Source organism: Bombus affinis, chromosome 7 (assembly GCF_024516045.1).
Source record: "Bombus affinis isolate iyBomAffi1 chromosome 7, iyBomAffi1.2, whole genome shotgun sequence".
NCBI lineage: Eukaryota > Metazoa > Arthropoda > Insecta > Hymenoptera > Apidae > Bombus > Bombus affinis.
Window position 1 is genome coordinate 13,586,124 of NC_066350.1, and position 25,305 is coordinate 13,611,428.

General features: G+C 36.0%; 4 protein-coding genes and 1 long non-coding RNA gene across 13 annotated transcripts in view; 3 read left to right on the top strand and 2 right to left on the bottom strand.

Annotated features, from left to right (window-relative positions):
- Nucleotides 1–2,711, top strand: part of LOC126918193 (KN motif and ankyrin repeat domain-containing protein 2) — a 60,113-nt gene extending 57,402 nt beyond the window's left edge. For all 7 annotated transcript variants that reach the window (XM_050725839.1, XM_050725838.1, XM_050725843.1 and 4 more), the window contains 2 exons: nt 88–685; nt 769–2,711. In XM_050725839.1, the coding sequence (XP_050581796.1) occupies nt 88–685; nt 769–1,215 (1,045 nt within the window). In that variant the 3' untranslated portion in view covers nt 1,216–2,711. The remainder of the gene's footprint in view (nt 1–87; nt 686–768) is intronic.
- Nucleotides 2,712–3,095: 384 nt separating this feature from the next.
- LOC126918226 (BET1 homolog) lies at nt 3,096–4,983 on the top strand. Of its 3 annotated transcripts, none has more exons than XM_050725920.1 (4): nt 3,096–3,262; nt 3,620–3,698; nt 3,775–3,938; nt 4,022–4,983. In XM_050725920.1, the coding sequence occupies exons 2-4, from the start codon at nt 3,680–3,682 to the stop codon at nt 4,175–4,177; spliced, it is 339 nt and encodes a 112-aa protein (XP_050581877.1). In that variant the 5' UTR covers nt 3,096–3,262; nt 3,620–3,679; the 3' UTR covers nt 4,178–4,983. The 3 variants fall into 3 exon arrangements, with proteins under 3 accessions (XP_050581877.1, XP_050581879.1, XP_050581878.1); XM_050725922.1 differs by having other exon boundaries at nt 3,121–3,272; nt 3,629–3,698; XM_050725921.1 differs by lacking the exon at nt 3,096–3,262 and adding an exon at nt 3,513–3,536.
- On the top strand, nt 4,973–6,266 carry LOC126918211 (probable ribosome production factor 1). Its single transcript, XM_050725897.1, has 3 exons — nt 4,973–5,549; nt 5,638–5,902; nt 5,972–6,266. The coding sequence occupies exons 1-3, from the start codon at nt 4,973–4,975 to the stop codon at nt 6,147–6,149; spliced, it is 1,020 nt and encodes a 339-aa protein (XP_050581854.1). The 3' UTR covers nt 6,150–6,266.
- Nucleotides 6,182–8,211, bottom strand: LOC126918208 (tRNA (guanine(6)-N2)-methyltransferase THUMP3-like). Its single transcript, XM_050725894.1, has 7 exons — nt 8,036–8,211; nt 7,846–7,958; nt 7,258–7,720; nt 7,010–7,188; nt 6,738–6,917; nt 6,522–6,659; nt 6,182–6,453 (listed from the first exon to the last, which is right to left on the bottom strand). The coding sequence occupies exons 1-7, from the start codon at nt 8,127–8,129 to the stop codon at nt 6,295–6,297; spliced, it is 1,326 nt and encodes a 441-aa protein (XP_050581851.1). The 5' UTR covers nt 8,130–8,211; the 3' UTR covers nt 6,182–6,294.
- Nucleotides 8,212–14,205: 5,994 nt separating this feature from the next.
- LOC126918233 (uncharacterized) lies at nt 14,206–19,607 on the bottom strand. The gene is made up of 2 exons (XR_007711278.1): nt 16,058–19,607; nt 14,206–15,100 (listed from the first exon to the last, which is right to left on the bottom strand). It is a non-coding gene; the product is annotated as an uncharacterized LOC126918233 (long non-coding RNA).
- Nucleotides 19,608–25,305: the final 5,698 nt, after the last annotated feature.

A 25,305-nucleotide genomic window follows, 5' to 3' on the forward strand; every position in this document is an offset into this window, starting at 1 on the left:
TTTATATACTTTACATATTATATGTTTATTATATGTTTGTTATATATTATATATTTTTATATTTACATTTCTCTATGCTTTTTATAGTATCCAACAATTGCAAGGAGAGAAAAGAAAAGATGATAAATCAGAAGAAATATATAATACAGAAAAACAAGCAGATAGTGAAGAAAAACACGAACTTCCAGAATCTGCATTGTTCCAACCTATACAAGAAAAACCCAGGAAGAAAGTTGAACCATCGAAAGAGATGCAGGCCGCCATGAAGGTTCTTAACGACAGCTTTAAAAAATCTCCTAGTAAAAATATCTCTCATCAAATGAAAAATGCTATTAATATCATCCAACAAGAATGGTTCAAAGTTTCAAGTACAGTAAATGCCAATCCCTTAGAAGTTGAAGATTATCTAGACTGTTTTGAAGAATGTTCAAGTACTTTGCTGGAATATATTGTTAATATGACTGACTCAAGTGGGAACACCGCAATGCATTATGCAGTATCTCATGGAAATTTTGATGTTGTATCTATACTTCTTGATTCAAAAGTTTGCGATATTAACAAAGCAAATGTGGCCGGATACACGGCTGTGATGTTGGCAGCTCTTGCTGAAGTCAGAAATTCCACTCATGCTTCAGTGGCTAATAGGTTATTCCAGCTTGCAGATGTTAATATTCGAGCAAAATTAGTGAGTACTTTAAGTAGTGACTTTAGTATGATTTTACTTTTTGCCTTTTTTGTTGTATACTTAAAATTTGTAATCTTTTTCAGCATGGTCAAACTGCCTTGATGTTGGCAGTATCTCATGGTCGCAAAGACATGACACAATTACTTCTGGATGCTGGAGCTGCGGTTAACATTCAAGATGAAGATGGCAGTACAGCTTTAATGTGTGCCGCGGAACATGGGCACACGGACATCGTACGATTGTTACTTGCGCATCCAGACTGTGATCCATCGATCGTTGATATAGATGGTAGTTCCGCTCTAAAAATCGCGTTAGAAGCAGGTAATCGAGATATCGGTGTATTGCTCTATGCACACGAGCGCGTGAATAGAGGAACAAGTCCATATTCATCGATGAGACGTAGTAGAAGAAGTTCCAAACCAACAACACCTACCGGCCCTTCCCCTTCAGCTCCTGTAAGCCCAGCTCCATCCCGGCGAATTCATTCTTCAACAGTTTCCTTAAACACCTCAAAATATTCTGCTAAATAATTTACAATATTCGAAGACTTTTTTTTATTGATATTTAACGTACTAGTAAATAATTTGAATTATAATCGCATCATACAAATAAGCAATAATACAATCGGCGTTCCGTGTTTCCTATATTTATTGCTAACGTGTTTTAGTATTTATCGTCGATTTATAATATTTTAGGATTTTAATTTTTTAAGATGAAACAATCATGTTCTTGCCTAATCATTCATCAGTCTCAGCGCAAACATTTAATTTAAGATGTGTATTTAACTGCTCAACTTTGTATACAATTATTCAAAAAAAGTTTGAGGATGTTTTGTAAAGTTAGTCCATAGGAAAGGTATCTGTGAAACGTGTTGTTTCATATCGTTAGTAGATAGGAGGGATTTGTATAAAATTTGAAACTTCTTTCTAGGTGCTATCAAAGTAAAAGATGAATCCATTTTCATTGTTAATAAATTTTATACGATGTCACGATGACTAAATGGTTAACTTCAAAATTCAATTTTTACATTTTTAGAAACCATGTGTGAAAGTACAAAAAAATTTCTTATATATAAATACGAGCCCACACAGGGAAAGAATTAAGTATGTAATGTCTTCCAACATCCTGTGACATTGAACATTCCAAAAAAAAAAAAAAAAGAACGAATCAACAAACAATCCGAATTTCTTGTCGCAGAAAGTTTTTCTTATATCTACTCTATAACATATTCTGTAACTGTCAGGCCTAATTTCCGTTAAATCCTGGGGATCAAACTATCCGTAGAATAATTGTGTACTGATACACATAGAGGAAAACGATACAATATGTGTAATGATTATATGGTGCACAAATACGAGATTTCTAATTCCCGTGACTATAATGTTGAATTTATATACGGAGAAATTTGTAGAACCTATTGGTGATCGTTCGATGTTGAAGTAGAAATGTTATAGATGTGAAAGTATAAATATAGCATCCGTACATAACAAAATATCGGAGGGCATACGAGGAAAATTTACTAAGTTTAATAGTTGTTGAAATTATTTCAGGATACAGTATATATATATATTATATATTATATATTATATTATATAGAACAAAATACAAAAGATGTAATTTCATTTCATTCCTCGTTTATCTGTGTTACCCTCGTGTTAGGAATTGGATGTATAAGAATAATCTTAACGTTGAACGTATTCTTACATAGGGTTGTGAATATCTAGAAATAACAAACGTATTTAAGTTCAACATCAAAGATTTAGGTTTAACGGTATAATGAGTATTCCTATCGCTAAGGATTTATATTAACGTTAAGTGACAACTATGTATCAAAGATTGTACTGAAACAAGTAATAGACTCGTAGGAATCTAGAAATTAGATAACTACTTTTCATTGTTTGTGCCTTTATATTTAACATAATATTGTAATTGATAATAAAATCGAGAAGAAACAACATAAAATAATTGTATGATACTACAATTTACCAAAAATTAATGTAAACAATACATTATGAATTAATCGAAATCCTCACTTTATGTTATAAACTTATATGAAACCCTTAACCGTCATAAATGTACTAATGATAATAAAAAGCAAATTTTGGTAAAGTTTAATGTCCTATGATCAGCAGAGAATACTTTGTCGATAAAATATAAATTGGATCAATTTAATATACATATACGTTATTAGAATTTCAGCATTTTGATAGTAATAGTCCTCTTTCAAATAGAAATATATTCTCATAAAAACTATACATTGATCCCAATATTATTTATTTCAAAACCGTAATTTTAAATAGTACGATCATATTTATTTGATTGTTAATAGTTTGAACACTTTATATCATATTTGAAATCCAAGTTAAAGTAGGTTAAAGTTTCGAATTTCGAAGTTGGCAACCCTGATTGATAATGATGATCAGTGCTGATTACATATCATGATCATGACCGTAACGTGACGTTGGCGTTGACATATATACGTCATATGTACATGTATCACTTCTCACCACGTTTAACGTATACATATGTGTATAACGTATATTATTTGCTCGCTTCCTTGACAGTTCCTTTCGCATGGTTTGTAATTGTGTTTTAACATAATCAATATGTATGAAAACAGATTAAATATTTTTATTAATTTCGTGAATATATAATATGAAATAAAACAAACAATTTGTTGTAATATTGCATATGACATGTTAATTTCTAATTCAAACTTTTTATGCGAATTAAAAATACAAATTTCAACTTGTAAAACCCATGTTTATATGTGTTCCAATATTTTATCAAATTATTTAAAAATAGTAAAAAGTTATATTAAAAGAAACGATAGATATTTTACAAATATTAAGTAATATTTATAATTAAAATATCAGTTGTTTGTTTAATTTATGTCTTATTGTATTAATATTTTGTGACACGTTTATTGTTTAGATTCGCTAGAATTTTTTTCCTGCAAAAGTACATTAATTAACCGCCAAAATTGAGAATAAAATGCGAAGGATTCATACAAGTAGGTTAACCTATATTCAAAGTTCAATATAATGTTTAATTGTTATAACTTAATATGATTTGATATTTTATGATAGATTATGGCTATGAACCAGTACCAACTACATCGAGCCATGGAGATTTGGAAGATGAGAATGAAAGAATGACAGATCATTTGAAAGACAAAATTCATGCGCTAAAGTCACTGTCGATTGACATTGGAAATGAAGTGGAATATCAGGATAAAATGCTTCGTGGAATGGTGAATAACACATTAGTGTAGATAAAAATCTACTGAGTATATATAGAAGATAGAAGTATATAGAAGAAACTTTTTGTTGTCAGGATGAGGATGTTGAAAGGACAAGTGGTTCATTAACAAACGCAGTTACACGTGTATTACGTTTATCTAAAGGAAGTCATACTTACTACATCTTATATTTAATGTTGTTTTCCATATTTGTCTTTTTCATATTATGGGTAACAGTGAAATTCTTTTAACTAGAACATTCTAATGTCAAAGGGGTATTCAAAAACAGGATTCATTCCCATGAAGTGTTTTATTATACACGTGTTCATAATAATTTCCAAGCATAACATTTAATATTTGTGTATAAGAAATAACATTTTAAACCTATTTCAATAAGCTGTACAGTTAAACTTTAGCCGAATTCTATGTATAAAAAATTTTATCCTAATATTACACTTACATGTACAGGATGTCAAAAAATTATTTGTCATAGTTTTTGGAAGTAATTTTTTCACCTTTGGAAAAGTGAATATCTATTGCTTGTTAAAAACTAATGGAATTTTCATATTCTTTTTGCAGACAAATGGTTAAGTTGTGATCCGTGATTCCTACCTGACTTTCGTTCATCGTGATACAATAAAAAAAGAATTTAACCTTGAAAATGAGGTCAATTTTGCGGTTCACTTTTTTTAACAAATCTCCACCGATCCGAAAATGTAGTCATCTTCCAAAACCATGACAAATAATTTTTTGATATCTTGTACATAAATTAAATAATCTGTAAGAATGATCAAAAATATTTTTTATGTTAAGATAAAACGCATAAATAGGTATATATATTTAAATTTTTTAATGCAAAATAAAGATAATTGTATATCTTAGAAATTTTCGTCGAGTGATGTTTGAAAATTGGCGGCAATGAACTGCAACTAGATAGTAAATGATAACCTATTATAACCTGACTATCGAGTAGTATTCACGTGTAAGACATTTGGTTATACACGGTACTAAGTAATAACTTTATATCAAAATAAAACAAATAATTTATGAAAATGAAGCTCAAAAATTTACGAATAAATCCTTTGAGTCGAATTCAACAAGGGGAAAAGGAAGAAGAACCAAGTACTTCAGAACACAAAACATCAGAGGTTATTTTGCCATCTGACAGCAACTTTAATCACATAAAATGCAAGGCAGTCCGACATCAAAAATGTCTAAAGTTAATGAAAGAGAAAGCAAAGGCCAAAAAAGAAGCCAAGAAGAAAAGAATTCAAGAAGGTGGTCCAAAACAAGTACCACATACTCTTGAGAGCTTAAGGGAGAAAGATGAAACTATTGTTTCTGGTGATCTTGATGATGAAGAGAATGCAGAGCTTAAAGTTGATTTTGAACATGATGAATTTGCTCCTTTTTATAAGCATGCTTACGAACCTAAAGTTTTGATTAGCTTTTGTGACAATCCGACAAGAAAAACCAGAATTTTTGGCAGAGAATTAACAAGGATAATACCGAATTCTATCTCTTTATATAGAAATCGTTCTGGAGTAAAAAAAATGGTAAAAAGTGCTATAGCAAAGAATTTCACTGATATTGTAATTGTTAATGAAGATCAGTGCAAACCAAGTATCCTTTGTATACATTTATAACTGAATTATTTAGAACAATTTTGTATTATTTGTATATTTAATGTTTTCCTTATAAGTTTTCTTAGATGGTTTGTTAGTTATTCATTTACCTGATGGACCAACAGCACATTTTAAACTTAGCAATGTTAAATTAACAGTAGATTTAAAACGTAGTCACAAAGAAATTTCTGAACATAGACCAGAAGTTATTTTAAATAATTTTACTACTCGCTTAGGATGCACAATTGGTAGAATGTTAGGGGCACTGTTTCATTATGAACCTGAATTTAAAGGCAGGAGAGTGGTAACATTCCATAATCAAAGAGACTATATATTCTTCAGGCATCATAGGTATAATAATTTAGTCTTTATCGTGGTAGAATGCTTAATGAACATACAATTACACAAATGATATTACAGATATCAGTTTGACATGGAAAGGAATAAACCCAGATTGAGAGAGTTAGGACCTCGATTTACCCTAAAATTACAGTCACTACAACATGGAACATTTGACAGCAAATATGGAGAATACGAATGGATTATACAAGGAAAAAGACACGATATGGAAACGAGTAGAAGAAAATTTTTCTTATAAAGTTTATTATTTAATAAACTAAATAAAAACTCTTTTATAAGAAATATAAAAATTTTCTTTTATTAAACTTTTACAAAATGTGAACTTGTAGATATAAAATAAAGATATTTAAATTTATTTTTTAACATGAGTTAATAAGAATACTTTATTTCTTTTTGCACATCATGCGTTTAATAACTTTCGGTTTAAATTGTTCATAGGGTATATCTGTTCGTTTTAAGACATAAACTGCAGCTTGGAGACCACCTATATTCACACTCAAAGTTTTTGTTACATAGAACAAATCTCCAGCTGCTTGTAAAGCCTGTAACAAAGAAAACAACCTTAATCGTAATTCTACAAAAATCTGATTTCAAAATTTTAATAGCGTACCATACTAAGGCTGCGCCTGTCGTAAGTGAGTAAAACACTCCGACCTCTTAAGGGTTTCATAATTCGTCCTAACTCTATCAAGAATTGCTTATAAAGTATTCTATTGTCTATCATTCGTCCACTCCTTTTCCCAAATGGCTATAAGGATTATTTGATAAAGTAAATAAATAGGGTAACGTATAATAAAAATGTTATAATATTTAAATACTTCAATACCATATCTGTAACAATAATATCAACAAAGGAATCTTTAAAAGGTAATTGTGAAACATTCCAATGTAGTAAGTCAATTTTACATTTAGAGGAAGATGCCTCTATGTTAGATTTTGTGTTATGTACAGCTTTTGGATGATTGTCCCCTCCAATAATATAAGATTGGGAATATACTAAAGCTGCCTGTAATTTTCAATAATAATAATTTTTATCTTTAACATAATATAGATATGATTTATGTTATATTGAAATACAAATGTATGTGTCTGTATTACCTCAATTGGGATGGAACCACTACCACACATTGGATCAATTATTATGTCTCCTAGATTAGGATGAGCTAATCTTAACAAATTATAACATACAGTTGCTCTAAGAGTAGTTGGTCCAAAACATATGATATTCCTATGATGCTTAGATTCATGTGTAATACGTAACTGTGTTATCAATTCATCTATTCATGATATAATACATATTATCCTCTACAATAAAAAACAACCACATATTAATTTATTTCACTTACTGTCAATTACTTTACAAACTACTTCTAAATAATATGTTGATAGATCCACAAGCCACAGATATTTATCTTGCAATTCTCCTCCAATAGCTCTGGCAACCTCTGCCGATCCAAATGTATGTTTTCCAGTTCTTTCACATGTTACTCTATATCTTAATATTTCATCTTCCTTAGTGTCAGATGGATCTTGCCCTCTTTTTCTTCCTTTAACCATGATTGGTGTAACAGTTGTGTTACAAAGCTTACGATCTTTTTCTGCTACATTATATTCATCGGTAGTTGGATATATTTTCCCTCGAAAACCAGTAATACTTTTCCAAGCATTCAAAGCTTTTTCTAATTTCATATCATTATGTACAGCATCTTTAAATAATCGTAAATCAGCTTCTTTACTATTTCCTGAGAATTCAAATTTTCTAACATCTGCGACAATATAAACATTGTCTATTGATCTCATTTCTTGTACCTAAAATTACAACTCAAATAAAATAATATTATTAACTCGTTTTCTGTACAATAATAATCTTATTCCACAGAAATAAATTTACATATTAAAAACATCAGTTTTAAAATAAACAAAAATAATATTACTTGTGCGAGTTGACTCCAATATACATTAAAATAAATCTTGCCGCGTTCCTTAACAATCTTAACATTTTTATCTAATTTCTCTTTGCATTCATCCACTGCTTGCCATTCAAAACCTAAAATTAGACAATTTATAGGTTACTCTAAGTAGCCACGTGTCTTTAATCTTATTAATTAGGGAACATTTAGCTACCTGTATCTATTGTCGTTGCTATTATAAAAACATTATCGCTCGCTAATGATTCTATGAAAAGCTTTCGTAAATTCGATTCGTTGTCCTCATTCATGTCAAATTTTGTACTTTACATGTAAATTATATTATACTCCATGAACACGTGATTATACACGTGACTAATATCAAACTAGCACCACGTGTCCCACTAATCAGATAAACTGGACTTAATTATAAATCTATAACATTAACTATAGATCAAACTAAATGATTATTATATTCTATCTATTTCTCACGTAATCTTTTACTGCTTATATTTTTATTTTATATAAAAATTAATTTAAATATAAAATAAAGCGTTTTAATGTTCTTTATAATTATTTGAAATTATTAGAATATTAAAACATTCCAAGAACGCGAAAATCTATGTGCCTCGCGATTTTAACACGCGAGTGAAAGGTAGCTAAAATCGCGCGGTTACGAAGTCCGTTTTTGTGCAAAATAAAGAATACCTCTTCGAAGCTCATGCATTCCTGATACAAGATGTCAATTTTGTTCAACAGTTTACAAAATTTCTAACTTTTACGAAATGTAACAACAAATGGTTATCAAACGCATTACATAGAACGAAAACCGATATATATCGCGAAACGAATATTTTCAATAATTTCAACGGTATTGTAAATTTATATATAAATTGCATTTGTGTGCGCGGATATGTGCATTATATCGAGCTGCCGTCAGACGAAAGAACAGCCACCGATAGTGTTTTGTTATGTTCTAATTTATTTCGTTATTTACTTTTAATCGCGGTTAAAACACGATAAAACTTCGTTAATTAAAATAAATTGAACTTTCTATATATATTCAATCACTATATCCACTTTTGCAATAATTGCAATATATTTTTCCTAATAGCTATTCCGAAGGAGTTTACATTTATATCACGATGGGTTAATTAAGTTTTGATAATACAAAATAATCGTACAAGCTTCGCATATCTTATTCGTCTATTCACATCGAGCAAAAGGTAGATTGAAGAATTATTAAAAAAATTACTAAAAAATTCCTAAGATTTAAATGACAACGATTCAATAACGAAAAGTCTTCTTATCAACAAGATAAGAGAAATTTAAGTACTCCGTGCAAAGGCAATCATAAATTCGAGTATTCTATTTTTATATCCCGGTCTAACGATCAGAGAGGACCAAACGCAAAAGAAAATTACAAAAACATAAATTAAATCGAAATGTTCGACCATTGTATAAACGATCGATTATAATATAACGATAGATTTTCCTTGGAAACGTGAAGGGTATCTATACGATTCCATTTTATAAATCCAATTGTGAAGTTCAACGATCCTTTCACGATGCAAATGAATATTCACGAAAAGCAGTCGACGTCAGTTGACAGTTGCACTTATCCTCAATTTAATTCATCGTATAGATACGCCGCGAAATCAGTTTCTGTACTTCACGCGACGTTGAATCTCACAAAAGTTGATTTAGCTTCAAATATGAATAACGATGCAAAATTGTAACGATGAAATTTCTAAATAGGAAAAATGGCGTAATGAATAATTCAATTTATTTAGTACACCGTGGAATTTGTTCTAATTTGTAATTAGAGTTTAAGTCAGACACTTTTAACGATATCGTATATATCGGGTTCATTCTCACCTAATTCTTTATTAAATTTAATTACATTAACACGTACATCTTATTCTTGCAAATGACGACGGCCAGCAATTTCGTGCCGCAATTAATTACTCAATTACGCCGAAAGAGATTATCGCTCAAAGTAACATGGTAATATGCATATGTATGTACATATGTCGTTGTATTATAATACATAATATCGGTTCTGGTAACATATTATTAAACTCCTTTGCTAATGTACGTACGAATTTTTTAATATATGCCAATATTATTAATGTAAAATTCACCGTGGCATATCTTCTTGCACGATAATTTGTCAATTATTAATATTAATGAACGTACGAATTACAAATCGTAGCTGGTAAAAAGTAAAATTCCATTACGCAGACGTTCTTTTTAATTAATTTTTTATTTTAATTTTATATGTTACAAGCTAGATTACTAGATATTTAACAAGTATTTAGATTAAAAATAGAACAAAGAGTAATCTTTACGTATTACGACTTAGCTTTGACCAAAGTTTATTCGTAAACTCATACAATAACATTTTTCTAATTAAATCTCTGTCCTTAACAAAATAAAAATTATAATATGTACATTAACTATATGAAACCGTATAAACGAAATAAATTTTAGAAAAATCACGCAACAAGATATAGGACAAAATCTTCCACATATCTCTCCCTCTTTTTCTTTCTTTCAGGAGAGAATTTCTCAAGAAACTCGAATTATAGCGTGTGAAGATGATAACAGTACAAGTTCCATCGTACAAGAGGAGCCTGGTTACATTTATTCCGGCATACTAACACCGCTAATAACTCGAACATCGCTCGCCATCGCTAAGTAGCCATGGTTTTAGTAATTCGTGTACGTTTCGAACGGTCTCTAGCCTGATGATAAAATTTCAGCTGGAGAAAAAGAAAAGAGGGGATCGAAACGATGATCGTTCGATGGAGGTTCCAGTTATTAAATTCATCCTACGAAAGATCATCGTTCGTCCGGAGCGTACGTGGAAGCCGCTCGTTGATCTAGGACGCACGCAGGTAAATATGTAATTTCCTGTTATTCATAGACAATCGTTTGAGTATCCTGGATTAAAATCGATCATTAAATGGTTGCAGGCTAAAGAGGGAGGTTACCACCGTGGAAGGTAGAAACTCGCGGAGGTGACTGCATCCCGGGTCATTTCAGGTCGAAAGTTCGTCGGGCCATACGTCTCTATACATAGAAGCGACTGAACATCCTCCTCCTCCTCTCTTGATCTTTCCACCCTTTCCTCTCTTTCTCGCGCATCCTGTCCCGTGGACTGACAGCTGAAGCCAGGAGTGACTGAAATATTCATCGGCACAAGGCGAACGAGGCGCGACTGAACGTCGATCTGTCAACCTCTTTGACTATATAAATATGGACTGCCATCGAGATTCCGCGCGTTATATAGATTTACAGTAGAAAGATAGAAAATGTTTTAAACATTTTTCGATCCGCCGATGGGCGTTTAACGGATTAATTTAATGCCAGTAGTACGACACTGAAATTAGGATCGAATCACGTTTGTCAGGAAAATAGAGACGATAAGATTTATTAGATGACTTTTGCTCTATTATTTTCGGAAACTATTTCTAGAGCTTTTAATAATTTTCTTAACGCTTGAACGTACCTGCGTGTAAATATGGAATGAGAATTACGTTTAGTTAATGTAGTGCCATACGATGTAACGTGGAATCTGTTTCTTTTATTTTTTAATTATCGTAAGTACCGCGTTAAACATTACGACGATGATCCGTGTAAATTCGACTGAAATGTATATACGTTACAAAGATTTAAGATTCGATAGTATGCTCCGTGATACGAAACTTTGTGCTTCGGGATATCTCTGTCAGAGTATTATCAGGGGATTACACTTCCACGGGTTTCGAGGAACGACAGATCATCAGGACTGTCGAGAAATTTAAAGAGACGGATTTTGCTGGTGGACAGTCGTAAAAATACGACTGTTTAATGGTCACATACACACGTTCCCGTTAAACATATACTGCTTATCCCTTATAAAATGAATTAGTTATTTTTCTAATATATTTATTTCCTAAAACGATCAGTATATAAATAAAATATAAGAATTATCCTAAATGCTGTTCGTATCGTTAAATCTTCTACTGTCTGATCACACGTGCCCATACTCTACTTGTTTAACTGCAATTTCTAAACTCGTTTCCTCCACCGAGCGACATCGGAAGATACTTCGTAATTAAATTCTCCGTTTATAACTGGGATTTGTATTTTAAATGGTATGTCGCCAAGACAGATTGCATTTGCATAACAAAGTCTATTTCCTTCTCAAACTTTACTTTCGATTCTTTCGATCGAGAATCGATCAGATAGAAAGTACGTATAAAATAGAATATTTTGTATCTGACGTGGAATCGCAACAAGAATGCTTGAAATTGGCTTGAACAAGTGTTAAAAGCTCGCAAGCCGAACGAGGCTTTCTTCCACACTCGAACAATCAACATTTACCTAGACAGCTTCTGCTAAAAAAATTGCAAATGTAAATCTTATTTTCACGACATATTAAAATTGCCATATTATAATTCCTAACGGAATCTACGTTTAATACTTAAAAGTTCTATTAATTCAATAGCGCAAGACTTGTTTAAAATCTCCGTTCTTGCCGCGTTTATCGGCGATCGAAACGGCAAACGTAAATAGCTTTTCACGCGAGCTATCTCTCTGCCATAATGCAGGCGCAACGATGCAACAGAGGGTGGAGAGTGAAAGGTTCTCGTATGCGATTTCGATGCTTGTTTGTCGTCCACGCACGACAACCGAGGGATGAGCCAACTAGACGTCGAATTAAGCCGGCACTCCGAAACGCTTTTAAAATTTAAATAATGCATCGTTGGCCGACCCGTCTGCCCCTTTTCGCGGCACCGGAATTTCTCATTGTCCGTGTTCCTTCACCTGTCGACCCTCGTTGCCTCGACTTTTTGGCAGTTTTTGAGGAACGCCCGGACGTCGCAACCTGTTACCATCGACGCGCCGAAACCGGATGTATCTCGCTCGTCTCGGCGTTGCTCTCTTCTGGAAACGAAGGTGGCTGACAAGGATGTAGCGTGGAAGAAAGTTCTCGCTGAGCTTCGAAAATATCGCGTGCTCTCCGAGGATATAAAAAAACCGGATTTCCAGGCGGGGCCATCTTCGGTAATTAACGTTGAATTCTTTATGAATTTTATCGGGCTCCTTCCCTCGCGTGTACATCGTATATCCGTTTCGCCGTTGGAAAATCAGATAAACGATATGGATGGACGTTATATTTGAATAACGACGGAGAATTGCTGGGAATCGACGGAATTGTGCAGCATGGAAATTGGAAGAAACCGAGTTATCGGCGAGCGAACGTGTTCGATGGATTTGTAGGGGAAATAGGATTGCCGAAGGATACGGTGGATCCTGGAGATGGTAAAATTCGGATTAAAACAAACGGTATCGGGGCGCGTCGCAGCTGAATAACGATACTCGACGGAATTGTTAGGCATTGATGGAGTTGTGTTTGACGTATGGAAAATGAAAATTGACAGAAGTAGAATTGTTGCGTGGGAAATGTTGGATTTGAGCAAGCGTGGATGAACATTATATTTGAACAACGACGCTGCATTTGCTGTTGCTAGAGGTAGAAATTGGAAGAAATAGAATTTTTAGAGGAGAAACGCCGTGTTCGAGGAAATATGGTAATCGTTAATAGAGTTACGATAGATGCGGAGAATCGTTGCAGTGGATCCGCAAGATGATGAAATTAGGATTAGAGTAAAATAGATCCTTCTTCCCGTTGATATCGAAATAAATTGATAAAAGTGGTCGAAGGAAATTGAATTGTAAGTATTTTAAAGATCGTAAATAAATGTAACAGCACTCTGGAAACGTACTAGAAAAGTATTTCTGCGAGGATATAACAAATAGAGATATTTTCGGACGTAGCGACGATGAATGTATCGAAATATTATTTCACCGATCGAATTCACGGTTACGAGCGCGTTGAACGTTTCTTCTGTTGGATAATAAACGTTGAAATGAAAATTTCTGTTTTCTAATAGCACCGGTTACTTACGATTATCATCGGTTTATAACGAAAAAAGATATCGTAATTCGTAGTGAAGACAGCAACGAAAATAGTAAATTAATTTCTTACGTGGTCGAAGAACAGTTATCGAATGCCACTTGTATAAAGTACGTGAAAAACAAGCGAAACAGATGAGGTAGGCAGATATACGAGATAAACGATCGTTTATTATCGAGTATACGATACATATCGGTGGCGGTACAATTAGCTACGAGTATCGGTCAATCGATCGTTCAAGTAACAATTAGTCGATGGTTCCACGAGTCAAGTGTGCAATTATAATTTCAAAGGAATAATTTAATTCGTTTCCGTGAGAGCGAGAAAGAGAGAGAGAGAGAGGGCGAGGAGGAAGGAGGGGATTGGTCGAGGGTATCGCGGATGAAATTGAATAAAGTGCAGCATCATGAAAGAGGATCTTTTCTTTTAGTTATTTTTATTCGAACGCGGATCTACAGCAGCAAGCGGCATCAATTTGTTTTCAACTTAAATGCCTGCAGGCTTTAAAACCAATTCCTTTCGCCTTTCCACTTTCTTTTGTGCTTTAATCAACCTGGTATTCATTGGATTTCTAAAACGATGGATTTATAACAAAAACTATGAAAGCAGAGTAATATCGGTTTCTCTATTATATAATATTTGTAGGAGAAATTAAGAACGTTTTTATACGCCCATACACGCCCACACACACGCATACACATACATGTATATATACGTTGTAACTAGAGCCTGAGTTTGTAACGATAGAAGAGCTTATACGAATAATATTAACATACTATTAAATACATGCAACATATTGATGGACATATATTGATAACGCACTATAGAATGTATACAAGTAATACTAATACTACTGGTACAATAATAATAATAATGTAACTATCGTTACAATTCTAATTACGTTCAGTGGCGTGCAGAAGATTTTTCGCTTCATTTTCCAAAAGCTTATTATTATAACGTTTTGTTGTACCGTTTCCTTTGACTTGTCATGTTCTAATATTAGTTGGAATTATTTCGGATAATAATCTTCGCGCGTCACTAATAAATATTCTTGATATATACGCTTCAGTGGAAGAACAGTTTCTTCCTTAATCGTAGAATTCGCGATCGTGGAGAAGAAACGAAATCTGAAATTGCGCTGTGTCTTGAAGTAACAGGTGCCATCGGCAACAGGCAGAGTCGAGGTTTTGCCCTTTCGTGATTATGATTATTGCCCGAAAGCCAATATCGTAATCAAGGCTTTCTGAGCAACAATCAAAAGCATAAAGAGCGTTTACAGGACGAATATCCGGAGAACGATCGCTTCTTCGTAATCTGCAACACAGAATAAAGAGATTATTGGAAATTGTGTGAATCTACGGAAATGTAAAAAATGGTTAAAATTACATTGGAATCGTGGTATTAACAACGACATGCAGGTAATTTCGTTTTGATGAAGGTTCCTTATGAGGCTTGAAAAGAATCGCGAAAGCTTGGAAAACATCGAAACTACCTTGCACGCTCGTCAATCTTCTCGGAAACATGATTGAGACGAATGGCCCAGCGGGGCTATCGAATCATAATTTCATTACACGTAAGGTATCGAACACATGTTGGTACAGCGATGGCAGCCGACGGATCTTCCTTCTTTCGTTCGTTTACGCGGAAGGTACGTACAATGATTCGACAAGATCCTTATCGGCGATACTTTTTTAATTATATTCTTCGATAAATTTCGATTAAAGGCTCGTTCGGTTAAGCGAAATCGTCGTGAGAGAGATCAACGTAAATTCTTCGGATTAAAATCGAAGTATTTTAGCGGATTTCTTCTTTACCGACCGTGTTGCTTTTTTAAATCCCGTGGCGCGTATTTGAATTTAAGACACTGCGAAAGCAATTCGATTCACAATTTAATATACACGATCGATTACAACCACGATCGAAACCTAAATCTACAATTGCACCTAGCACAGTTCTACGCCAAAAGCCTTGTTAATTATATTACACATAAAGCTACCAATAGCGGCGAAACAAAAATCAATTCTACGTCCGATATCTACAACGATCTACGACACAATACCGAATCAAATAGCAACCAAACGAAGAGACAAGTCACTACGAGATAAAAGTAAATCTACAAAATGAAAAGAAACGAAAGAAGAACGAAAAGATCAAACGGTGAAGCAATACCGATCGAACAATCTTCTACGATCTACAAAATATACGTATAAATGTTACTCGGTGTATACCACGTATCACAAAGTCCATAGAGTAGAAGTCAAAAGTCTTTACCAAGGTCCAGCTGTTGGTGAAGCAAGGAGCGTGCCTCGTGACTGGGAGAACCGGAAGCGGAAGCGTTGGACCACGACCGCCGGAGTCCCGGAGTCGAATGACGTAACTTGGAAACCGACGGAAGGGTTGCAGGTGCAAAAGGGGTAGGGGTTGCTAGCCGTGGTCAGTGGTGGGGGCGCGTTTCGCTTCTGCGCAGTGACGATCGGCGCAACGGCGATCGGCGCGACAGCGGAGAGGGGAGGCAGTCGTTCAAAATCGGCGACGAGCCGCGTCGCCCGCGTCCTATGCTCGACGTCCATTAGATATTCTCGATCTTTGTAATTTGACAATTAGCCGACGGCGGAGGTGAAACACTGTCAGTCAAACTGGCTTGATGCAGCGACGGGGTCGATGCACCGGAGGATGATTTATTTTATTAATTAGGCAACAGCGTCGCTTCCGCGGATACCTGCCAGCCGGAGACAGATCCAGGCACGCAGGACAGATCCTTGCAATTCCGGATACGTCAGGAGCATTGATTCCATTATCCTCTGTAACTCCATCGAACTGGCGCATCACGGAGATTGGAAGCGAACTAACCGGTTGTTTCTTTTTCGCTGGCTATTTCTGTTTCTCCTATATTTTGCGAGCTTTTGAAAATTAAAATAGTAATTTTAGAAAAGAGCCGAGTGCTTTTCGCAGACAGTTGCTTTTGTTCCTCTTATTTCTTCTTTTTTGTCTTTCTTTTTTTGAGGATTCTTTTTTTTTCATAGTTTTGTTTCTCCCATATTTCGTACGTTTTTCAAATTGAAATAATAATTTTAGGAAAGACTCGGATGTTTCTTGTTGGCATTTAATTTTCATCCTCCTACTGCTTTTTTGAAAGAGAGCCCTGTGTATTTTGGTTATTGAAATACAAAGTAATTTTAGATGAGAGCCGAGTGTCTCTTTCTTTCGTATCCATTTTTGTTTTTCCTCGTTTTTCGAGCAGGAAAGAGAAACTGCGCGTACATAGATTTTAATTTATTGATACTCTTTTACGTTCATTCGTACGCTAATTTTTTGTATTAAAGCGTACTAAATTTTTCTTTTCGTACCAAAGTCTTCGAAGAAGAAGATCAAATAAGAATTAAAAAAGACAATCTACAGAATGTGACGCGAAGTTCATTCGAATTACGTGTCGATAATTTTACAGCACGTTTGACGGTACAAACCTTGCGAAAGTAGAAAATTCATAAACGAGATTCTTTGTGCAAGATCGCAAAGTTTATCGTGTATCCGCTGATTAAAAACGCAACTGCAGATTTTTATCGACGTGGCTCGCGAAAATACGACAAGCATCCGAGATGCATAACTCATTTTCGTAATTAGATCGGCTGGAAACGAAGATACGATTACATTATGTAGAATCCTGGAGGCGAATGCCGTTAACGAGATTAAGCTCGTTACGAGGGAATTCGCGTTAAAATTTCAAGTTACTGAATCGTGCAGGGAAGTCATTTTCAAAAATAGACGAGGCACGTGTCTCCTTCTTTGTCCTCTTTCATCTTGTGTCACTTAAAATTGACTTTCGACTTGGAAACGAAAATTTCCATCGAAAAAAAGGAAACAACGATACGACGAAGAAGATAAAATCAGCTCGTATAATAAGGCAACAAGTAGCTTTCTATTTAGCGTGTTAGCGTTGATGATATCCAAAAGTAAGTTGTAAGAAAATATAAACTTTGTCTATTTAAATTACGCACTTTCTGTGGCAATAAGAAAGTCGCAAGCGCATTTTTATCGAAGAGAGAAATAATCAAATTCTGGAGCGTAGGATATTATCGACGTTTCGTCTTTTTCAGTAAAAGTTAGTTTACGTTAAAAACAGAGTGCCGTGGAAGTATCGTGCAATTATTCAATTTGGAAGCGTTCACTTTGCGATTATTTAATTCGAAAGCATTCGCTTTGCCATTATTCAATTTGGAAGGATTCACTTTTCAATTATTTAATTCGAAAGCACTCACTTGCCCTGTTGTCACTTTGCAACTGTTCAATTTAAAAGCACTCGGTTTTCGAATATTCCACTTGCCAAGTTTCATTTACGCGCATTCGTTTTCCAAGCTTTCCTATCGCAAATATTTTATTTGCAAGCATTCGCTTTAGAAATCTTTAGTTTACAGCCATTCACTTTCCAAATATTCACATCGCAGGTATTCAATTTAAAAATACCCACTTCGCGAATATTTACTTTCCAAACACTCACGTTGCAATCAGTCACTGCACGAAACTTCGTATTACAAAAACTTCTTCGGAGAATAGTCTCAAGAGGAATTCTTCTAGTCCCGCAAATACAACAATTCCCAACAAATTCCAAAGACCTCCAACGAGTCACAAATTTCAAAGGTCAAACCGTCAACTCTATCGAAAGAATGAAAATCACACGCGATTCTACGATGTATTCGACAAAGAAGAGTCGCAACCAAGAACTCCAAAAATACGTACTACGTGATTTCGCATCGTTGTTTTCCAAATCAACGAGACCGACATCCCCCACTCCTGCTGAATCGAAGCGAATCTTGCAAATCATTAAAACGTAACATCGACCTGTTGACGCGTCGTGTTCGATAATAAAACGACTACGTGTGCATCCATGAAGAAATTTGCCCGACGTTATTATCATGTTAGAGCGAGCAAAACGTGTAAATCCTGACAGACACGCGTGACACACGATCTTTATATAGCATTGTTCTAGGAGAGAAAGAGAAGAGGAGGATACGAAGCCGGCGAGAAGGTGCATTGCCCTCGAATCCAGGGCCACCGGTTGGTCCAGGATCGTCGGCTCGGAGGGAATCGGCCTAGCCTGAACGGGTTAGAGGCTCGATTGTGATACAAGGTCACCCGACGCGGAGCATGAGTAATCCAGCCTGCTTGGTCAACGACATGTTATGCAACACGGCTGTGATAATCCTTTGGTGTCGGTTCTCCGCGTCTCTTCTTCCTTTCTCTTCGCTTCCAGACGTCCTTTTAGTTGCCTCACGACCGTTGAAACACACCACCTTTGGATTAACTTGGATTTTGTGATGCACATAGGACAAAAACGCCGGACGAATGCTGGCAAAGGCAGTTTAAACGGGGTTTAATGATTTTTAGATGGACAAAAGAGAGACACGTGGAGGAATATCGATTTATACGAGCGAGATATTTTTAAACTCCGCTTGGAAAGGGGATATGCTTAATTTATACTGAAATACGAGGATCCGAGTTTCTCCTTCTGGATTTCTGTCCTTATTACTTAAAATACAGAGGCCCTAATTGTCCCAGAGTCATGCAGAGTCAAGGTTATACGCGGCTCTTCGATTTTTATTGCCGTTTTATTTTTGTTGCCTTTCCAGGTTTCGGGAAGCAAAGATCGATTAGTATCAGGAAATAAAACGTCTGTTCGAACGCATTACATTCTTCTACTTATGTCGGTAAATGTATCGTCTATCGGTGGAATTATTTTTATATCCTCTTATATTTATGACATTTATTATCCAGCATATTTCCTGTTTCATGTATCAAATATTTCAAAGTTGTATCAAGTAACGTATCTCACATATTATACCAAAATACATAGTACAATATATATGTACAATTTTCTTAAATTCTCCTTTTATAGATACAACGAACATATACGTAATATGAGTCATTTTCCTGACTCCAGGTTTAGCCATCTTGATAATTATCTGATTATAGAAACTTCTGATTAACCAGTAACCTGATCGATAAGTCGACAGCCGTACTCTACTGGAAAGTAGAATCAAATTTAGCAGAAAGTTAACGAAAGAAACGGATCGTTATTCGCATGTTGCGACCTAATGTTAAAAACTTGAGAAAGTTTCTTATAGCAGACGTATAACGGATTATCGAAGAGATCGCGGTTGGCAAAGGCTTTGAAATAAAGTAGGCTTCAGTTTTTCCCCGTGGATCAGTTTCTTCCTCTTTTTAGACACGTAATCCGATGTGTGTCGTGCTTTTAGCCTTGTCCCCGCGTTGGAACACGAGTTTTTTACCCTCGAAAATCCTGCCCATCGAGTACGTACGCTGAGAAACGAGCACGTGCTAGCTGTACTCGAGGAAGAGAGTCCTCGAGAGGTGAATGAGACAAAAAGAAAAAAGAAAAAACGGCGAGGTAACGGGACGGAGCGAGAAAGAAGGAAGATAATATTCACCAGCCACTCCAGGCAAATCTGTTCAATCGAAAAGCATCGATGACAATTGGGAAGCCTGATAGAATTCCGATCCTTAAACAAATACCTCAAGTTTCGAACGAACTTCGCGTCAAATTTAAACCGTGGCCTAATAGAATCGAAAATATTCCCCTCTTGCGCGCGCGTTACGCTCGCACGTCGTTCCGCTCCGAAAACCTATCGCTACCTTCTATCTCCAGTTTCGATCTATAATTTTCGTTTCTTAAAGGTACGCTCGAACCTTGCAAATTACACGTTTTTAAAGGCAAGGGGGAAAAAATCGTTCGATACATAGCCGGCCGAGGAAAACGTTTAGCGTGTGAAGAGACGTGAGTCAACGATGAAGTGAAATTGGGAAAAAGTGGTTGAAAAATATCAAACTCTGTTAAGTTTCGGAGTAAAAAATTTCAAATTCAAAAGCAAGTCTTGTATTTGACAATAGGAATTTAATTGGAATTTACGAAAGATTGACGAGAAAATTAAGTCTAATTTGAAACGTAAGAATTGGACCGCCGTTACTCGGCGCTGTAATCCTTCAAACGAATTCAAACCTCTCGCCAACGTCTCTACATAATTACGTGAATCGTCATTTCTCCAGAATCTACTGTATCGAGCCACTCCTTCTAACAGAACATCCCCGGCGCGGTTGAATAAAACACGATTTAAAATCACCGTGAAGCCCATCCGCGGCTCGGCTGCCGCGATTTCACTGCTTTACGTCCTCTGCTTTTTCATCGAGTTAGCGCGCACGGTACGATCGTGAATAGACGTCTGACAGTGACAGATTTGTTCTCCTCTCTAAGCAGCTTAGAAGACGTCCAAAGCGAGTAAGAGAGATACACGCGGTTCCTGGTTCCCCACAGTTCCATCATTATCGAATGCCCTTAATTGCTGGCAGCCACGTTGGCTACGTCACTGGTTCGCAAGCTATAGCGACGAATGCGACGTGGAGAAAGGTCTGCTACGAAGTGCAGATCGAGGCGAAGACAAAGAGGATCCGTGAAACCGAGAAGGAAACGAGACACGTACACGCTCGCACACACAGTGGCTTTGAACTTGGAATTGCACCGAGTTGAGAAGCAAATCATGTTCGCTGGAGAATCCTCGAACGTGTACCGCGTACTTGCCGTCTATAGGGTGGTCCAATTTGCGCGGTTCTACCGCTCACGTTAACGTTAATGGATCCGATCGCGACTGGCCTCTAATCGGCTCTAATTAACGTTTCGATATCGGGACGTCCGACGTGGCAAACCGGTTAACAAACGCGAGACTAATCACGGCCTAGGAAATTCAACGTCCCTAGATTGCCAATTTAATCGAGTATCTTGCGTTTACGGGGAAAAACGTGTAATAGAAGGACGTGTAATATCAATAGGGTGGTCGGCAAAGTTCAATCTTCGTTACGATATTGATAATCGCAATGGCGCACGATATAGATACATACAGCGAGTCACGGAAATATTTGGACATTTATCGTGGACGATTCTTGCGAATATATTGTATGTACGTTTTTGAAATTTTATTAATTTCATAACGAAACACGGCTGTCATAGTTGTATCGGTATTTTTTTAATGTATATAGAAGTTGCAAGATATATTTATTCCAAGTATACAGGGTGTTTCGTAATATGTGGCAAGATCGGACAGGAATGAACAATGAACGAAGTTCGTATAAACGCGCGTCCTACTTCGCCTTGTTTCAAAGTTATAGCCACCTTTTGCGCTACAGTAAGCCACGACAAATTATCTTCGTAAAAGAAATGAAACTACCAACCTCGGTTCGCACGCTAGTCGCCGTGTCAGAGAATTTCGCAATCTTTTAAAAATTCCCGGCGTATGTTGAATAATATAGACGCAGGATAACCATTCCGAGTACATTTTATGAAAATAATCTGGCGCGTATTATTGTAAGACAAAAGTGGCTGTAACTTTGAAACGAGATCAAATATGACACACGTTTGTAGGAATCTTTTTCGCTCTTTCTGTGTCACCTGCCTAGTCCTGAAATGGGTCTCACATATTATGAAACACTCTGTATATCTAGCGTAAGAAATAATTTACGTTACATAGCACGAGCAGTGGTCTTGAACAGAATTAGCACTAAAAATGATTCCGCCAAATACCGTAGTTTCTTAACGTAACGAACTATCGACCATTCGATATGCGAATAAAAATCTTATAAACTCTACGTACGTAAAATTTCAAATTCGTTTTACGGCTTATCGACACGATCGTGATGGTCGTGTTTCGTTACAGCCTTCGTAACATTTCAAAAGGTTTCGTATAACAAACATAATATATTCGTAAAATATTTTCACAAACGTTCTACCGCACGTAAAACGTTCGTTTTATGATATATTCGACATGGATAATCTTTGAACGCGATTCTATTTGATCTCCGTTAAATGCATTCGAATGCAGGATCGCGTGTAAATTGTTTCTTTATAGAGGAAAAACGGGGCAGGAAATCGTGTGCACTGTGAACGATTTCACCTGATGATGCGTGTTTGCGCAGCTGTAACGTTTTCAATAGCTTCGAAACTCGTCGAACAATCGCGTGATTTATTAATATAGCCACGGTCGGTGATGGGTGAATTAAATAGTTCAAACGTGAGTTTCTAAATTCCTCGGTGAAGTACGCTAAGGTCAATATTGATTTTTTATTACGTAAATTGGATATCTTGTAGGAAAAATTGCGCCAGGCTTTTTGCGTATTAGATTTCAATCTCTCGGGATATCCTATCGTTCTTTCGATAATTAAAAAGCGTAACAGTGAACTTTCCCGCGAAATATTTTCACGGTCTGAAATTCCGCGCGATAAATCACCTTCACGGCGTATCAAGGCAAGGCAAACATCGCTGGAATAAAAGTGGATACGACTCTGTTCAGGTATCTAATACTTTCTGACTGTTTAACCTTCCCCTCTGGCTAACATACAGCACTGTGCAAAAGTATCGGACCATTTACGTCACCGTATGTATACTTTTAGAAAACATCTTTGCGTCTCATGTAGAGGCGAACTTTAATATACTTTCTTCCTGATATTACCTTTTTTTTTTATAGCTGATGGTTTCTATTAATTAGGAAAACTTTCGAAAGTATCGAAACACGTAGAGGTGCAATTATTGTAACATGTGTGTCAGATCATTTAGAACAAGTCAGAGGAGAAAAAGAATTTATAAAGGAGAGTCAGTTTTATGAAAAAAGATTGAACCAACGGAATTATCAGAGTTATTGAACGAAAATAGACGTATCAAAAAATGATTCTTGTCCTGAAGAAACTCATCATAGTTGAGATAGCAAAAAGATTAATTCGTCTGATCAAGAAATATTCCCAGAGTCTGCTATCGTTATATAAATTAAATTCCTCCTAATAGAGAACGATGTAATTAAAATAACATCGAGAGTATCGATTCTTAAAAGTAAAATATTTCCACTGGATAGAGATATTTTGGGATTTCTGTATCGGCCTGTCTATCTTCGTAAGTCATTTATCGCGTCGTTTCTCGTTCGTCCTCACAATGCCGCAAGCCTACACGCAACAGATCCCGAAAAATCGAGCGTGAACACGACCCAGCCACCGTATGCTTCGATTTTCGAACTTAATTAAACTTTCTCCGAACAATCCTATTTTCCACGGGTCGGAAAAGTCGCGTCACCGTTCAACAAGAGTAGCAAACTTACGAAATAACGCGTTAACGTCTGTTTGCGAAAAAAAAAGGGGAGAAAAACAGGGAATGAGAGAAAAAAAAAGGAGGAAAGAATAAAAAGGGCCCGGAATCGGGGACTACGGGGAACATTAGAACGCTATTACCGAAGGGCAGCACGGTTACGCACGGTGATGCGGCAGAAAACGACAGGACGGGTTCTATTATCCACAGCGGAGAAGAATTCCTCGCCACGGTTATCCGGATACCTCGAGGAAACGGCTGAATTGGATTCGTGGAGAGATCCGCGAGGAGTCAAGAGCAAGAAATCGAACGGTTCGATCGTGAGAGTGAAGCGCCGGAAACGCTGGCCCGCGAACAATCGCTCGATCTTTCCGCCGAGGAAAAATCTCGGTCCAATGTCACGGTCTCCTCTTTCAAATCGGTTCTTATACTATTTTATACCGTGGCGAATCGTAGAATTACCGAAGACTTACATTGAACGTCCTTTCGAGCACAGCGATTTTTCTACTCGTGATTGTAACGATATCGTTAAGGAAATGAGAAATGTAGGATAATTTAGATAGAGACGTCTTACGAACGATGGATAATTTAAAAAGAAACGCATAAAACAATTTACGAATGACGACTAATTTAGAGGAAGACATCTTGTAGGTAGAACAAAGGTTTTCGCGTTGTTGGTTAATACGAAATTCGAAATAAAAGGACTCGAATAATTTTATTTCTTATCGAAGCGTTTAATATCGAGGGAGCTTCTCGTTTTCAGCAAACTGGTCTTCGAAATTTGCTCACGAACGATTAACAAAATTTTAAGATCCGAATTTGTGAAATTTTCTAAATACGCGCAATTTGATTCGAGTAATCTACGCGGCTGGAAAATGTCGCGAGCTACAAAGGTACGTCATTAAGAATCTTATTATAACAATTACATAATATTCCAGGAAACGTAGTTCACCGCACGAACGTATCATCGCTGGCACAGCTGACCGCTATCCATCCGTATAATCCATCTCACGTCCATTTTGCCTGTAGCTCTTTGGCCTGTTCGATGTTTCCCTTTGTTTCGTAACAAATCAAAAATAATTGGAGAGGAAAATACGTGAACACAGTGACGCAAACGTGACAGGGAACAGAACGATTTGGCGCTATGAAATACGACGTGTAATAAAATAACCCGTCCTTTGGCTTTCGTGAAATAAATCCACGTTACGCTCGTGGCCACTGAACGAACCGAAATGACGACGAAGAAGAAGAAGGAGGAGGAGAAGAAGAAGAAGAAGAATCGCGTAAGAAAGGTTTAAAGACTGTTCCAAGGCAACTAGGTTAGATTTCTCGAGAGGCGGACGGATATCGGTGGCCTCCTCTGGCTGCTCATTAATCGGAAGAAAAG

Excerpts from the sequence above, each read along its gene's own strand:
- LOC126918211 (XM_050725897.1), top strand. The coding sequence starts at position 4,973 with ATGAAAATGAAGCTCAAAAATTTACGAATAAATCCTTTGAGTCGAATT. Across the intron at positions 5,550-5,637 it reads TGAAGATCAGTGCAAACCAA|ATGGTTTGTTAGTTATTCAT; the intron begins GTATCCTTTGTA and ends AAGTTTTCTTAG. Across the intron at positions 5,903-5,971 it reads ATATTCTTCAGGCATCATAG|ATATCAGTTTGACATGGAAA; the intron begins GTATAATAATTT and ends ATGATATTACAG.
- LOC126918208 (XM_050725894.1), bottom strand. The coding sequence starts at position 8,129 with ATGAATGAGGACAACGAATCGAATTTACGAAAGCTTTTCATAGAATCA. Across the intron at positions 7,721-7,845 it reads ATTGGAGTCAACTCGCACAA|GTACAAGAAATGAGATCAAT; the intron begins GTAATATTATTT and ends TTGTAATTTTAG. Across the intron at positions 6,918-7,009 it reads GTGGTTCCATCCCAATTGAG|GCAGCTTTAGTATATTCCCA; the intron begins GTAATACAGACA and ends TGAAAATTACAG.
- LOC126918226 (XM_050725920.1), top strand. Across the intron at positions 3,939-4,021 it reads ATAAAATGCTTCGTGGAATG|GATGAGGATGTTGAAAGGAC; the intron begins GTGAATAACACA and ends TTTTGTTGTCAG.